Source organism: Fukomys damarensis, unplaced genomic scaffold (genome assembly GCF_012274545.1).
Source record: "Fukomys damarensis isolate Sample0158 unplaced genomic scaffold, DMR_v1.0_HiC HiC_scaffold_14, whole genome shotgun sequence".
NCBI classification, from domain to species: Eukaryota; Metazoa; Chordata; class Mammalia; order Rodentia; family Bathyergidae; genus Fukomys; species Fukomys damarensis.
Genome location: NW_022900926.1, coordinates 70,553,084 through 70,569,464, shown reverse-complemented (window position 1 = coordinate 70,569,464; position 16,381 = coordinate 70,553,084). Strand labels below are relative to the sequence as shown.

The following is a 16,381-nucleotide window of genomic DNA, read 5'->3' as shown; positions in this document are numbered from 1 at the left end:
AATTCTTTTAAAAAATCCATCAGTAAAGAGCCGGGAATCTAGCTCAGTGGCACCGTACCTGCCTCTAAAGCACAAAAGGTCCTGAGTTCAATCCTCAGTACCCTAACCCCTCAAAAAGAAACAAAATAAAGATTTTTTTAAAAAATAAGTGTTTCACCCACATATTTATCAATTAGGATTCCACCATTAAACAAAATCTCACATTTTAAAGAGATATCAGTAAAAGATACTCTATTACTGGTGTTTTTTGACCCTTTGAGTTTTTTTAAAAAGCTTTCATTTTGATCTTCCAACATCCTTTTATTACTACTGTTTTCTAATTTTTTTCAACTAAAAAATAAAGGACTAGAATGGATTATTGTTTTTTATTCAATATTTTTTCTTCAAAGTAGATAAACTGACCCCTACACCCTAACACAAAGAACTACACATCAACCTGTGGGCATTTACTAAAGATAAGGAGGCTGACTATTTCATCTTTCTTTCAGGGTCAAGACCATAGTGACTACTGGGATGTCCATGCTGACATCCTTACTAAGAAAGACTACATTACTGCTCTCAAAGGGGAAAACTTTGACACTGTTATAGAGCAACTCTATATATTGAGGCTTCATCTCCACTACAACCATATGATTACAATTATTATCCTTGTTTACAAATGAAGCAACTATGATGAGAAAGAATTTGCCCAAGGTCATACAGCTGTACAGAGGCCAATTTTCAAAATGAGACAGATTTTAAAACTTATCTTACGATCAATACTGTATTCTATAAAATATGAAGAGAAAATAAGTTCATTATTCTGACTCTAAGTGACAGGTGTCCATATTTTTATACATTTCTTTTCAGAAAAAGGGTTTTTCCTTTGCTTCCTCTCTGTGAGCATCTTGTTTTTCAAGCAATTCTCTGCCATCTATTAAAAGGCTCTTCTCTTCAAAATCTATGACCTTTGCCAGGTGTGGTGGTGCATCCCTGTAATACCAGCACTCAGGAGGCTGAGGCAGGAGGATCGCTGTGAGTTCGAGATCAGCCTGGGCTACATAAATGGTGAGTTCCAGGTCAGTCTGAACTACATAGTGAGACCCTGTCTCAAAAAACAAAAACAACAACAAAATTTTAATGTATCCATAACACTGCAAGAAGGAAGGTCATAGTTTTTTTTGAGACAGGGTCTCACTATGTAGTTCAGACTGACCTGGAACTCACCATTTATGTAGCCCAGGCTGATCTCGAACTCACAGCGATCCTCCTGCCTCAGCCTCCTGAGTGCTGGTATTACAGGGATGCACCACCACACCTGGCAAAGGTCATAGATTTTGAAGAGAAGAGCCTTTTAATAGATGGCAGAGAATTGCTTGAAAAACAAGATGCTCACAGAGAGGAAGCAAAGGAAAAACCCTTTTTCTGAAAAGAAATGTATAAAAATATGGACACCTGTCACTTAGAGTCAGAATAATGAACTTATTTTCTCTTCATATTTTATAGAATACAGTATTGATCGTAAGATAAGTTTTAAAATCTGTCTCATTTTGAAAATTGGCCTCTGTACAGCTGTATGACCTTGGGCAAATTCTTTCTCATCATAGTTGCTTCATTTGTAAACAAGGATAATAATTGTAATCATATGGTTGTAGTGGAGATGAAGCCTCAATATATAGAGTTGCTCTATAACAGTGTCAAAGTTTTCCCCTTTGAGAGCAGTAATGTAGTCTTTCTTAGTAAGGATGTCAGCATGGACATCCCAGTAGTCACTATGGTCTTGACCCTGAAAGAAAGATGAAATAGTCAGCCTCCTTATCTTTAGTAAATGCCCACAGGTTGATGTGTAGTTCTTTGTGTTAGGGTGTAGGGGTCAGTTTATCTACTTTGAAGAAAAAATATTGAATAAAAAACAATAATCCATTCTAGTCCTTTATTTTTTAGTTGAAAAAAATTAGAAAACAGTAGTAATAAAAGGATGTTGGAAGATCAAAATGAAAGCTTTTTAAAAAAACTCAAAGGGTCAAAAAACACCAGTAATAGAGTATCTTTTACTGATATCTCTTTAAAATGTGAGATTTTGTTTAATGGTGGAATCCTAATTGATAAATATGTGGGTGAAACACTTATTTTTTAAAAAAATCTTTATTTTGTTTCTTTTTGAGGGGTTAGGGTACTGAGGATTGAACTCAGGACCTTTTGTGCTTTAGAGGCAGGTACGGTGCCACTGAGCTAGATTCCCGGCTCTTTACTGATGGATTTTTTAAAAGAATTGGTTCATTTTTCAAGTCTTGATTTTATAATATGAGGAAAATGTTTAAATTTTAATGAATTGTTTTTTGAACAGAAAGCCCAAGACAAAAAGGGCCAAGAGATTCCTTGAGAAGAGAGAACCAAAACTCAATGAAAATAATAAAAATGCCATGCTGATCAAAGGGGGAAATGCAAATGCAACGGTGACACAAGTACTGAAAGATATGGTATGTACATGTACTTAGTGTTTCAGGGGTGCTGAGGTCGTTTCAGAACTTTCAGTGTGCCAAGTTGGGCTCCTGGGGCAACAAACGGGTAAGTTTGCCTTGTCTTAACATTTGTTAGCTTTAGAGAAGAGCTGAAATCAGAGGTTATTTGCCTTGCCAGGGCACTGATGACCAGTTGCAGATTTCAGAAAATAGTAAAGTCTTTACTGTCGTTCGTCCTGGCAAAGAATATTGGAGTCTGGTGGTGATAAAGGAGTAAGAGTTGATTAGCACATAGAAGGTGAGAGCAGAAGACTTTGGGTATTAATGAGAATTACAGTGCCCAGGATTCAGGCTTTCAGTGCCTGGTGGGCAGTAATGCCAGAGGTGGTGCAAGTTTGAAGGGAGAGGTGATAATGTTCAGTTTGGGATGTCTAATTTAGGGAAGATGAATCTTTTCTACTGCCATGGCATGATGTCTAACCCAGTGTCTGGACTCAGGTGCTCAGTAAGTATTTAATCAGCATGGATAGATATCTCAGAGGTAGTTTTGAGTACTTAGGTCTTAAGCAGTGCTAATAGATTTAATTATATTTATTTATTTTTAAATTTTTTTGGTATTGGGGATCGAACTCCAATCCTTGCACTTGCAAGGCAGGTGGCAGAACCACTGAGCTAGATCCCCAGCCTGCTAATAGATTTTATTGAGTTAAATCAAGTAAGTAATTGAATATGTTACTTTTTTGTTTTGTTTAGCCTTTTTTTTTTTTGAGACTCACTAGATAGTCAGGCTGGCCTTGAACTCATGGCAATCCTCCTGTCTCAGCCTCCCAGGTGCTGGGATTACAGGTGTGTGCCACCACGGCCAGCTTTAATTGAGTGAGTATGTTTTAAAACTCGACTAAACCCCTTCTGCTATTATGACTAAACATGATAGTCGTTTCAGATATCTTAATACCTAATATATGTTCATCTTTTTTTGAAATGATTGTCTAAATGTCATTGCATTGACAGGGCAGTGCCCCTTCCCTTCCCAGATCCTTTCAGTACTGTGATGCTGTTTCAGATTATTACATAGGTTAATATTCAAAATGATAGGGCTGGGGATTTAGTTCCGTGGCACTGTGCCTGCCTCTGCAAGCTCAAGGTCCTGAGTTCTATCCCTGGTATTACTCCCCCTTCCCCCACTTCAGAATGTTGACCCTGAATTGTCAAGAAGAAGAAGTTGTGTTCATTACCATTGAGACAGGGCATTTTTGGCTAAGAGTCACCATCAAAAGTTTTAGTACCTAAAAAGGTGTAAGTCACTGGTCAGTTTCCTTTACTTACCAGCTCTGGTCATTGATGAAGATCATTTCACCTTGTTTCCTCATTGACTTGTTTCTCCAATACAAGACAGTTCCTTAGGTCTTGGCCAGTCCCTGTTAGGGCAATACTGGCCATGTAGGTAATAGATATTTCATGGGTAAGTGGAAAGAAAGTAGATTTTTTTAAAAACTAGAAGATAACAGGAAAAATTTTTTTAAGAGCTGTGTTTAAACTCTGGATAGTATTCTCATTGTCATCAGTATAATTATTCTGAGTTGTTATCCTTAGTTATTTCAGTTCTGTCAGCTCAGATAAGATTTGTGTATTTTGTTTATGTTTTGATTTTTACCCTTTACTCCCATTTTGCATGAAGAGAATGAGTTGGGTAGAGTTTAAAATGAAAAATGAAAGGAATCATTTAAGTGGGATAGACTATTGAAAGGGCATGAAAACCTTGAATTAGTAAAGTCTAGTCTAAGTTAAATATTAAGGGTAAATTACAAGTTATTGTAAGTAATCAAAAAGGAGCCAAGCAGAAGACATCAGAACAGGATTCAGGGACCAGAGCAGTCTTATAGAGTGAATGTTACAATGCTTTATTTTTATCTGTGCTTTTGAAAATGTTTTGTTTGAAAATTATAAATTATGTTTTACAGTATGCACTGAAAAAACCATATGGAATTCTGTATAAAAAGTAAGTCATAATTTTTTTCTTTTGGTTTGGGATTGAATTTGGGAACTTGCGCTTATGAGGCACCACTGAGCTAAATCCCTGGCCCTACATCAAATTTTTAAAATTTTATTTGTTTGTTTGTTTGTTTGTTTAGGTTTTTTGAGACAGGATCTCACAGTGTAGTTGAGTTTGACCTGGAACTCACTATGTAGCCCAGGCTGGTCTTGAACTCACCCTGTCTCAGCCTCCTGAGTGCTGGGATTATAAGTGTGTGTCACCACACCTGGCAAAACTTTATGTTAAATAATTTTATTCCACTATAAAAGTTAAAACCACTCGATGGAAGATTTAGAAAAAACCTAGTTATTATAATGTACATATTTTGAAACAGTATAGATTTATAGGAAATTACAAGAATCATAGTTCTATATATTCTTTACCTAGCTTCTCCTAATGTTTTGTTTGGTTTGGTTTTTTGAGACAGGGTCTCACTGTGTAGCCCAGGCTGGCCTTGAACTCACTATATGTGTAGCCCAGGCTGTCCTCAGACTTACTTGGTTGGCACCAGTTTTTTCATTGTTTTATATATATATATAGATAGATAGATAGATAGTTTTTTTCTTTTATCTTACTGAGTTTATTGGTACTTTTTAAGTATACAGTAGTTACATTCATTATTGGAATCTTGTACCTTTACATGCTAGGTCCTGGTTCTCATTTTTCCCCATACCCCTAAACTCCCTTCACCCCCACCACCCTCTCCTATTTACAAAGACTTTGTTTCCATTTTTTCCTTTTCTCATATTTTTTCTTGTTCTTTATTTCCTTTCCCCTACCCTTCTCACTTCCCTTACAGCACTGATATTTTTTTTCTCTTCCAGGATTCCACATTGCATTTGCTTCCTTTTCCTCCCCTTCCCCATTTCTTCTGCCTTCCCTCCCCATTTTCCCCCTTCCTCCCTCTCCTTTCCCCTTTCTTCCTTCTCTTTTTCTCTTTGAACAGTAGGAATTAAACTCTGGGCCTTCACACTAAGCTACAGCCCCAGTCCTTTTGTTATTTTGAGACGAATCTCACAGAGTCACTGACTTGCCAGTTGTAACTGTACCTCAGCCTCCCAGAGTGCTGGGGATTATAAGCCTGTGCCAGCATAGTTAGCTCCACATTGTCTTTAGTTATCATGTCTCCCTAACTAATATGTGATGGTTTTTAGTCTTTCTTTGTCTTCCATAGCTTTGACACATTTGATGAAAACATCAGCTATTTTGTATATTATTCATCTATTTGGGTTTGTCTGTTTGGGTTTTCTCATGAATAGATTGAAGTTATGTATTTTTGTTAATGTCACAAAAATGATATCCTTTTATCAGTAAATAAAATAGGGGATACACATTGATGATTACTGTGTTTTAACTAGTGGTGGTACTTAGGTCAAAGTGGTGGTGTCTGCTGCTAGGTATGATAGTACATTTCTCTAATCCCAGCCTTTAGGAGGCTGAGGCAGGAGGATTGCTGTAAATTCAAGGCCTGCTTGAACTGCATAGCAAGACCCTGTCTCAAAAAACAAACAAAAATACTCTCCCCAAAACAAAGTGGTGTCTTCCAGGTTTCTAGACTGTCATGTTAGTATTACTCCCTTTGTAGTTAGTAAATACTTAGAGGACGTACTTGAGACTATGCAAAGGCTGCAGATGAAGTCATCTCTCATTATCTATTGGTGATTGGATAGCTCCTTGGATATCACAGTCTGGATGCTCACATCCCTTATTTACAGAAGGTGTGGTATTTGCTGGTAACCTATATGCATCTTCCCATGTACTTTATTATATTTTGACTATTTTTGACATAGAGTCTCACTATGTACCCCAGGATGCCTCAAATTTAAAATCCTCCTGCCTCCACCTCCCACTTGCTGGCATTAAAATTAAAGGCATGGGCCGGGGATATAGCTCAGTGACACTGTGCCTGCCTTGCAAGTGCAAGGTTCTGAGTTTGATCCTTGCTACTGAAAAAAAAAAAAAAAAAAAAAAGCATATATCATAAACCCCTTCCCTCAACCCCCCCACTCTTTTCCATATACTTTAAATCTGTTACTTTTACAATCTAGCGCAGTCTAAATGCTGTGTGTGGGTTGTTATGCTGCATTGTTCAGGAAATATTGACAAATTGTACATGTTCCAAACAGATGCAGTTTCCCTGCCAAATATTTTCCATCTGCAGTTGGTTGAATCCGTGGGCGCTGAATCTACAGATAACAGCCAACTCTATCCTTTTTTCCTGAAACTTTTGCTCATTAATTTTAGCATCCATGCATTGTGTGTGTACAGTAGTGATTTGATTACCGTGGTGCTCTAATGGCAGTTTTCTGTTTCCCTCATTTCTTCAATGTAGATTGTTGGAATTCTGAAGGAAAGTCTATTTCTTCTGTATTTTAGTATTTTTACAGTAATTTCTGTATTTTTAAAATCAGTGTGGACTCAATATTTCCCATGGGATATATCCAGTGCTATTTTGTTGCTGAAATTTTTCTACTTTGTCGCGTCCAGTCCATACTCGCATAGCAGACAGAGTGACCCTTTAAAAGAAAATTAGATCTATTCATGTCACTGTCCTGTCTAAACTCTCTTGTGTTCCCCATTATTCTTCTAATACTAATGTGCATTCCTTACCTTGACCTGTGAAGCCCTGTGTAATCTGAGACTTGGCTGCATCTCAAACATATCCCACGATTATCCTTTTGCTTACTCATCTCCAGTGACATTTGTTTCTTTCTGTTCTTGAAGTTTTCCATGTCTATCTCAAAGTCTTTGCTCCTTCTGTTCTCTCTGAGAATAATCTTAACCTCAGAACTTTGCTGTGGCTAACCCATTAATCAGGTCTCAGATCAGAGTCATTTTCTACTCTTGACACTAACAAAATGTCTTTTTTTTGGTACCGGGCATCGAACTTTGGTCCTTGCGTTTGCGAGGCAGTTGGTGGAACCACTGAGCTAAATCCCGGCCCCAAAATGTCTTATTTTGTTTTTGTCACTACTCTTAGTTTTCTTTGGAAACAGAACAGGCTGCTCTTGAACCCACTAGTCCAAGGTAGCCTTGAACCCGTAGCAGTCTTCCTGTCTCAACCTCCCAAGCGTTGGTATTACGGGCATGAACAGCCATACCTGGTTGACTATGTTACTGTCTTTTGAATTTATTAGTTTTCTAGTAGAATATAAGCTCCTTGAGTTGATGTGGTGACATACATAAAAATCCCAACATTTGGGAGGCTGAAGCAGAATGATTGGGAATTAAAGACCAGCTGGGGCTGTGTAGTGAGTTCAAGTCGGGCCTACATAAAGACCACATCAAAAAAAAGAAGAAAGAAAAACCTTCATAAAAGCAGGCATTTTAATGTTATTTGATATAACATTGCAGTGTCCTTTGCAATGCCTAGCATAAAGTAGATCTGAAAGAACTATCTGAATGACTATCTTTCTAGCCACCACACCTGGCTTTTCCAGTTTTTGTAATCTTAAATATATAATTATCTTTGACTTATACAAGTATTATTTGGATTTATTTAGGAAGATTATTAACCTCGGAGTCATCTCTTTTTAATATTCTTAGGAAAAATATTACAAGACCCTTTGAGGATCAGACATCACTGGTAAGTATAAAAGTCTTCCTGGGGCCGGGTATGTAGCTCAGCAGCTCAGTGCCTGCCTGGCAAGTGTGAGTTCCTGAATTCAATCCTTGTACCAAGAAAGAAGAAAAAAAAAGAATCTTCTTAAAAGCATATATAGTTTATTCATGTTTTGTGAATTTGTGATTTTTTAAAAAAAATTAGACAATGTATGTGAGAAAATTTTGATAAAAATAGAGGAAATATAAGGCCTTTGGCCCTTCAAGAATATAACTATAGATCTTATTTTTTAGGAGGCCAGGGACAGGGTCTTGCCAGGTTGTCTGAACTAGCTTCGAATGCCTGGCCTCATCCTTGTGCCTCAGCTTCCCTATTGCCAGTAAATGTTATTATTCATTACTTCTAAGTGTATCGATAGCATTTTTAGAAATTGAATTGTATTTTAAGTGCATAATTATCAAAGAAAGCTTGTTAGAGATCCTTTTTTGCATTTTTCCTTTGTGGTAGTGATTTTTCTCTAGCAGCATGCTTTGATTTGTTGCCTCCTCCACCCCCATTGGATTTGTTGCCTTTCATTTTTAGTGTATTTGCTTTGTGGTTAACAAACACTTTAGTTCTGTGTATGTGTTACTGCAGACTGAACCAGGGCTTTTGTGCTGAGCTACGTTCATAGCCCTTGTTTTTTATTTTTGAGATGTAGTCACAGGCTGGGCTTGAATTTGAGATACTTGTACTTCAGCTTCCCACAGTGCTGGGATTATAGGATCTAACTATTATTATAATAAAGAAGTTAAAATTTTAGCCAGGCCTATAATCCTGGCACTTAAGAGTCTGAGGCACACAGCGAGACCCAGTCTCCAAAAGAAGATTATTTTTTTTTTGGTTTTTTGATACAGGGTCTCACTATGTAGATGAGACTGAGCTGGAACTCACTATGTAGCCCAGGTTGGTCTCGAACTCACAGCAATCCTCCTGCCTCAGCCTTCCGAGTGCTGGGATTACAGGTGTGCCGCCACCACGCCTGGCAAGAATTTTTCAAAATTTGTCTTCTCCCTTCAGATATTTTTAGAACAAGGAACACTGGATGAATTATTGCTAATAGTTGTCATTTGCTTTGCTGGAGTTAATCAGATTCCTGTTTTGAGTGTATTGTCAACCAACACTAAATGAAAAGGGATAATGAATAAAATCAGAAGATAAAACTTTACAGTAAATGGTGAATGATGAATGAACATTGAGAATGTGACTATATCAATTTCTTGGAAAAAAAAACAACTTTTTTTTGTTTGTTTTGAGAGGGTCCCTAATTTAAGCTGGCTTCCAACTTGAGATCCTCCTGCCTCAGTCTCCAGGGTGGCAGGATTACTATAGTGCCATGGCCAATTTTCCTAAGAAACTATTAAGAGAATAAGTGTTTTAAAGTATTTAAATTTACCGTGGTATGGTGGCATATGCCTGTAATCTCAGCATTTTATTAGGCTGAGACAGGAAGATTGCAAATTTCAGTCCAGCCTGAGCAACCTAGCTAGACTGTGTCTCAAAATATAAAAATTTGTAAGAAAAAAAAAAAAAAGGAGTGGGCTAGAGATGTAGCCTAGTGCCAAGGCCATGGGTTCGGTCCCCACCACCATAAAACAATGACAAAAACTATAAATTAACTTAACACAAATAAGAATGTGATTAGGTTCTCTTTATAGGAACTCATTTTTTTTCGGATTTGTGAGTCTATGAGAAATAATGTTTGAATAGAATCTCAGTAATTCAAAGATTAAAATTAAATTCTGAGCTGTATGTAGCTCAGTGGCATGGCACCTGCTCGACAAGCTCAAAGCTCCTGAGTTTGATCCCTGCTACTGCAAAAAATAAATAAATAAATTCCTGATGTGGAAGCTAACTGCTATGAAAAATTTAAAATATATTGGTAGGCTGGGGATTTAGCTTAGTGGCAAGGCAAGCACAAGGTCCTGAGTTTGATCCTTGTTACCGAAAAAAAATAAAATAGCAAAATAAATCTCATTTAGTCTCTTTTAAAAAATATATTTATTCTCTTTTTTAAATATGTTACATCCATTTCATTTCAGTCTCATGTTTTTTCAGTCATTTGGTGCAGAGGTCATAGAAGTAAAAATACAGGTTTATCTCACAGTTCTGTCTCTCATGGGTCTTTTGTGTTTTCAGGGTAGGGTCTCACTGGTGGCCCAGGCTGGCTTTGAACTCATGGTTCTCCTACCTCAGCAGAAGTCGCCAAAAATATATTGTCTGTGGACAAAATCCCTGTTTGTGTAAGGCTCATGAAATAAGAATTTTAGCATTTTAAAAAATTATGTAAAAAATAAACAGTATTGTAGGTGGTTGTAGATGAGTGGTAGAAGTGTGTTTAGCATGGGTATAGCCCTGGGTCTAATCCTAAGCACCAAAAACCAACCATAAACACACATGTAAAAAGCCTAATATATTTATATTTACTAAGTAGCCTTTGTAAGTAAAGATATGACTGCCCTTGCTCTAGAATTTTAACAAATGAAAAGCAGACTTTGTAGAGAAGAGTGACAGTTGTATAACACTCATGAGGGCATTTTGGGAAGTTAGTCATGATATGAGAATGTTGAAAATACATGTGCAAGTGTGAGCGCACATACACACACGCACATTTTAAGAAAGCATTCCAGCTGGACATGATGGAGCACACCTGTAATCCCCAACATGTGGGAGGCTAAGGCAAGAGGATCACCATAAGTTTGAGGCCAGCCTGGATAACATAGGACCCCCCCGCCCAAAGGGAAGGTATTCTTGTTGATTTAGACAATATTATTGTTTTAGTTTTTTTTTGTTTTGTTTTGACGGTTTTTTGAACACTTCCTGTACCAGACACTCTACAGGAAATGCTCACAAGTTGTATGACCCTTTAAGGTTTTCTCTGATAATAAAATTCTCAGAAATGTTAATTTGTCCAATGCCATAGTAAATGGCAGAGCCTAAATTCTTAGACTTTCTGACTTTTATGTTCTTCACACTGGGAGATGATAGGCAGGTGGGTGGTTTTTGCCCCATTTTCTCTGCTTAGGTACGAGGTTGAATGATAACCATGCAGGGGCTCTTACTTCAGTATTTTTACCAGGGAAGAAAAGGTTGAGGATTCTGGCTGTTTTATCTATTTAACTTATTGGTCACTAGTTTGGGAGATTTTCAGCTGATTTTTTTTTTTTTTTTTGAGATAGGATTTCACTGGCCCAAGCTGGCCTTGCACTTGTGGTGATCCTCTCCCAAGTGCTGGTATTATAAGTGTGCACCACTCTGCCAAGGTCAGCCGATTTTTGGACTAGAACACTTTAAATCTAATTTTTATGCTAAGATTGATGAATTCAGTAAGTTGAATCAAAGTATGTGGGACACAGTGAATATACGCATAGTGTAAAAGGAATTCCTCAGGATTAAATGTTGTGCCTGTATTTCCACTCTTCAAACCTGTAATGGAAGCCAGTGCATGGTGTGTGTATGTGCCCCCTTGTATCTATGTGTATGTTCATGTGTGTGACTGGAACTGAACCCAGGGCCTTTGAATTGAGCTGTATCCCCATCCCCCTTCTTACTTTTTGAGGCAGGGTCTCTCTAAGTTGGTAAGTTGCCCAGAGTTCTGGGATTAAATGCATGTTCCACTACACAGGTAAAAGCCAATATTCTGAGAGCTGAAGAAGACTGATCTTACATTGGGTATCATAGGTGTCTCAGTCCGCCCTGCCAGTGTCCAGCATGGAAGTACAGTAGTCACCGCTGGGGTGGTGTGGAGATTTAGGGCCAAAATCCTGTTGCAATTTTCAGTGATAAGTAGTGTGATTTGCATTTAAATTCATGAATCCAATTAAAAATACCAAAAGCATTGTATTGATAAATTCGTGTAGGTTCCCTAGATAGTAGGGACATTGATGGTAGTAGTCATGTTCTGTGAGTAAGGGAATTTTTTTTTTTCTGGTCTTGCTTGCCAGGCAGGCGTTGGGGCCATTGAGCTAATCCCTGACTCTGAATAAGGGAATTTATTCAGCAAATGAAACACTTGATATGCTATTCTAAGATACTATATAACAGAAAATTTATTTTAGTTTACTTATTAACCTAATGTTTTTTTTTTTTTGGTACCGGGGATTGAACTCGGTTCCTTGCACTTGCAAGGCAGGCCACCGAACTGCTGAGCTAAATCCTCAGCTGGTTTTCATGTATTTTTAATCTTGAAATGTAATATTTTCTCTTAGAGATAACCCAAATCAGAAAATTTGACGTAAAAAACTAAAACATATTTTCTTCTCTATCCATATCTTGTTCATTGTCTTCATTAATTTCTATTGGGGGTAAAACTGATAACTTTAAGTTAAGAGGTAACAACATTCTTAAAGTTTTTTTGTGTTATTGTTTGGTTTTATAGGAATTCTTTTCAAAGAAGTCAGATTGTTCTTTATTCATGTTCGGATCCCATAATAAGAAGCGGCCCAATAACCTAGTACTAGGTAAGTATTATTTCCATTTATATTTTTATTTATAATTATTTCTGTGACTCAGATAAACTAATGGTGTTCAGGATTCAGAATTAGCCAGTAAACTCTACAGTAGGTTTTTTTTTGTTTTGTTTTTGTGACACTGAATGAAATGATTTTTCTGGGCTGGAGTATAGCTCAGTGGCAGAGCACTTGCTTAGCATGTGTGAGACCCTGGGTATAATTCCAGCATGGGGAGAAAAAAATTGTCTGCTAGTCTCCAGCTAAAGAATAGAGCATATTAATATTGTCCTACCAATAGATGGAAGTAACACGAGTAGGAAAGAATACAGAAGAGTTCCCAGTTCACTGCCTTAGAATACCATTGCATCTTGGGCCTGGGATTTAATTCAGTGGTTCCACTACTCGCCTCCCAGGCACGAAGTCCTGAATTTGATCCCTGGTACCAAAACAACAACAACAGCAAAAAAAAAAAAAAAACCACTTTTGCACAACAAAGAAAATCACCACATAGTGAGGAGATAGCTTACAGCATAGGAAAAATCTTCAAGCAACTCATTAGACAAGGGACTAATATCTAGAATATATTATCTCAAAAAAATTAGACTCCCCCATTTAAAAACCCAGTCTGAAATGAATAGACCCGTCTCAGATGAAGAAGTACGAATGGCTGATAGATACATGAAAAAATGTTTGATATCACTGGCCACATAGTGAGGAGATAGCTTACAGCATAGGAAAAATCTTCAAGCAACTCATTAGACAAGGGACTAATATCTAGAATATATTATCTCAAAAAAATTAGACTCCCAGATTTAAAAACCCAGTCTGAAATGAATAGACCCGTCTCAGATGAAGAAGTACGAATGGCTGATAGATACATGAAAAAATGTTTGATATCACTGGCCAGTTGAGAAATGCAAATTAATACCATCCTGAAAATCCATCTTACTCTAGAAGAAATGGCTGTCTTCAAGAAATTAAGTAATAATGAATGCTAAAGGGCTGTAGGGAAAAAAGAACCTTTCATTGTTGATTAGAATATAAACTGGTACAACCGCTCTGGAAATCAGTATGGAGATGCCTTAAAATAAAAATAGAAATTCCATTTGATGCAGCTCTTAACCTTCTAGGTATCTTCCCAAAAGACTAAGAAATCATATTACAATGATACATTCATACCCATGTTCACAATTACAGCAGCACAATTTGTAATAGCTAAAATTTGTAAGTGGCATATCCATCTATCAACAGATGACTGGATAAAGAAAGAAAGTCTATATATACACTGTGGAGTACTATTGAGAATGATAAACATGATTCATTTGTTGGAAAATGGGTTCACCTTGAGACCATAATGTTAAATCAGATGTGCAACTTAAGTACCACATGGTTTCTCTTATGTGAGAAACCCAATATATAAAGTGCAAAATAAAAGACAATAGAAAATGGTGAGATGGATCTTTGGCATATGGGAAGGGAACTGAAAGACAGAGGGAAATGAGATGAAGAACAGGGGGCGGGGGTAGTGTACATGCACCAGATAGTTGCTAGAGCATAAGGGCCCCAAGAAATTCATCAGGAAGGAAAGAGAAGAAATGGCATGAATGTGTACCAGCTTCCCACAATGAGTATAATCATATACTGTGTATAATCCTGTACCAGTAAAAAAATATGTGCTTAAAAATGGATTTTCCTTTTAGGTCGTATGTATGACTACCATGTGCTGGATATGATTGAATTAGGTATTGAGAAATTTGTGTCTCTAAAAGATATTAAGGTAAGATACTGCTTATAAAGATAGAATGTATTTTGTAATTTTTTGGCCAGTAGTCCTATCTTGTGATGAAAAGTACTGATTTTTCTGTGTGTGTGGTACTGGGGATTGAAGTGTGGGCCTTAAGCATGCTGTGTAAGTGCTCTATGACTGACATATACCCTCAGTCCCCACTTTTTTTCTGTGTACCAGGGATTGAACTCCTAAGGACCTTACACCTGCAAGGCAGGCACAGTGCCACTGAGCTAAATCCCTGGCCCCTCTCAGTCTTTTTTTGTTTTACTTTTTAAATTTTGTTTGGTGACGGGGTTTAAGTTGCCCAAGCTGGCCTGTACAGTAAGTTCCCTACTTAAAAACATTCAACCAGAGGCTGGAGAGAGCATGCAGGCCTTGGGGAAAAACCATAGTTATGGCAAAAGTCTGTCAAGCAGCAAGCACTGAGAAGCACAGTATTCTCAAGAGAGCACAAGAAATGTGGAAGGAGAGTTTTTAATTTGGATCCAGATTAGGAGAAAGGGTAAGGTTCACCAGAGAAGTTGCTGAATCACACAATTCATGTTTTCTTCTCTGTAAGAAGAAAGAATGTTTAAGTTGTCTTCATTCTGGGAAGAAAAAAAAAATTAATGAAGTGGCCAATAATGCAAAGGGAATCATGGATCATTTTCCCTTTGTGCCCTGTGGTGGATTTCACTTACAAGAAAATTGAAGCTGACAAGACCCTGTTCTCTCTGCAATTTATTTAAAACCTTGCACGCATTTGGATACCTTGTGATTTCCAAAAACTATATGAAGATAAAACTTAGCTTACTGATACATAGCATGCGTTCTTTTCAGTCTTTTGTGTTTGATTTTGTTTGATTTCCCTCTGCAGCACAGCTTTTCTGTAAAGGTTTTAATGCTTTCACAGCCATATCTTAAATAAATTAAGACAACACATTTGGGGTTCACACTTCTTCAGTAATGTCTCTACTTGAAAGCCACACAACGGCATAAAACAATGCGTGTTTTCTTTGAGAGCATTTTCCAACCACTAGGAAGGATGTTTTTCACTAAAGTTAACCATTGTTCTTTGACCACAGCCTGGTCCCAAAGTATGGGTCCTTACCTGTCACTCACCTTCAAGGACATTTGCAAAAGTGTTTTTTCCTTGGAAATCAGCACACACTTAATAGATACCAGGATCTGCTTAGCATTTTCAAGCTACATAGCACAACTGTTTTTTGAGAAGGTTGGAAGTAAAGAAACAAGTACCAAGCAGAAAGAACATGGATAGGTACTAATTGCTTGTTTTTTCAGCCTCTGGAAACATAATTTTTTATGTGTGGTCTGGATCTTGTCATCATCTTTATTTTTTTTCTATGTACTCTTACATTTTGTATGCTCTAAATGGAGAAGAGTGAGGAATAGAATGTTTAAAATGTGGATGAAAGAAATTGTATTTTTGTATGAGTCCTGAAAGCAGTCTTGGCTGATTAATGCTTAAAAAGCAAATTACAATCATCCAGAGTTAGAGGTTTGCTCAGTGACAGCAAAGCATCCTGGAATTACATCTTTAAACAACATTCCAAAGTGACTGGAAGGCACAATTGGGTACCTGACTTCAACAGTCTCCCTGGAATAACTGTTCAAATGCAGGTTTTGCAAACAGTGGAGGAATCTTGTTGTAAAGATTCAAACAGCGAAAAGAGAAAAGCCCAGCTTCCCGTTTAAGAAGTTGAGGCACCTTGGAGCATGAAGCTGATCGGGATGCCTAGCGTTTCAGTGTAGAGAGGAGCTGCCTGGTGCCGACTCCTGTAGGGTACCCTCGCTGCTGAGTCCCAGAAATACTGAGGCCAAGGAGCAGTTAGGAATCTTCATTTATAGCATGAACTTAGCTCCCCAGGACAGAAATTCTCATGGTAATATCTTTGTGAAAATTGTTTTATATTTTCCTATTAGAAAGAAGAAAAATAATAATAATAAAAAAAAAAAACAAAAAAAAGGCCAGGGATTTAGCTCAGTGATTCTGCCTGCCTCGCAAGCAGAAGGACCTGAGTTTGATATTTGGTACCAAAAAAAAAAAAAAAAAAAAAAAAAAAA

At 37.4% G+C, this 16,381-nt stretch overlaps 1 protein-coding gene across 3 annotated transcripts in view; it reads left to right on the top strand.

Moving 5' to 3' along the window:
• Rpf2 (ribosome production factor 2 homolog) overlaps nt 1–16,381 on the top strand; it is a 32,859-nt gene that overhangs the window by 1,667 nt on the left and 14,811 nt on the right. For 2 of the 3 annotated variants that reach the window (XM_010630392.3, XM_010630402.2), the window contains exons 2-6: nt 2,327–2,459; nt 4,403–4,440; nt 8,023–8,062; nt 12,456–12,537; nt 14,229–14,305. In XM_010630392.3, the coding sequence (XP_010628694.1) occupies nt 2,327–2,459; nt 4,403–4,440; nt 8,023–8,062; nt 12,456–12,537; nt 14,229–14,305 (370 nt within the window). Of the gene's footprint in view, nt 1–2,326; nt 2,460–4,402; nt 4,441–7,979; nt 8,063–12,455; nt 12,538–14,228; nt 14,306–16,381 lie in introns of those variants that run through there. The other variant, XM_010630412.2, reaches the window with a different exon arrangement.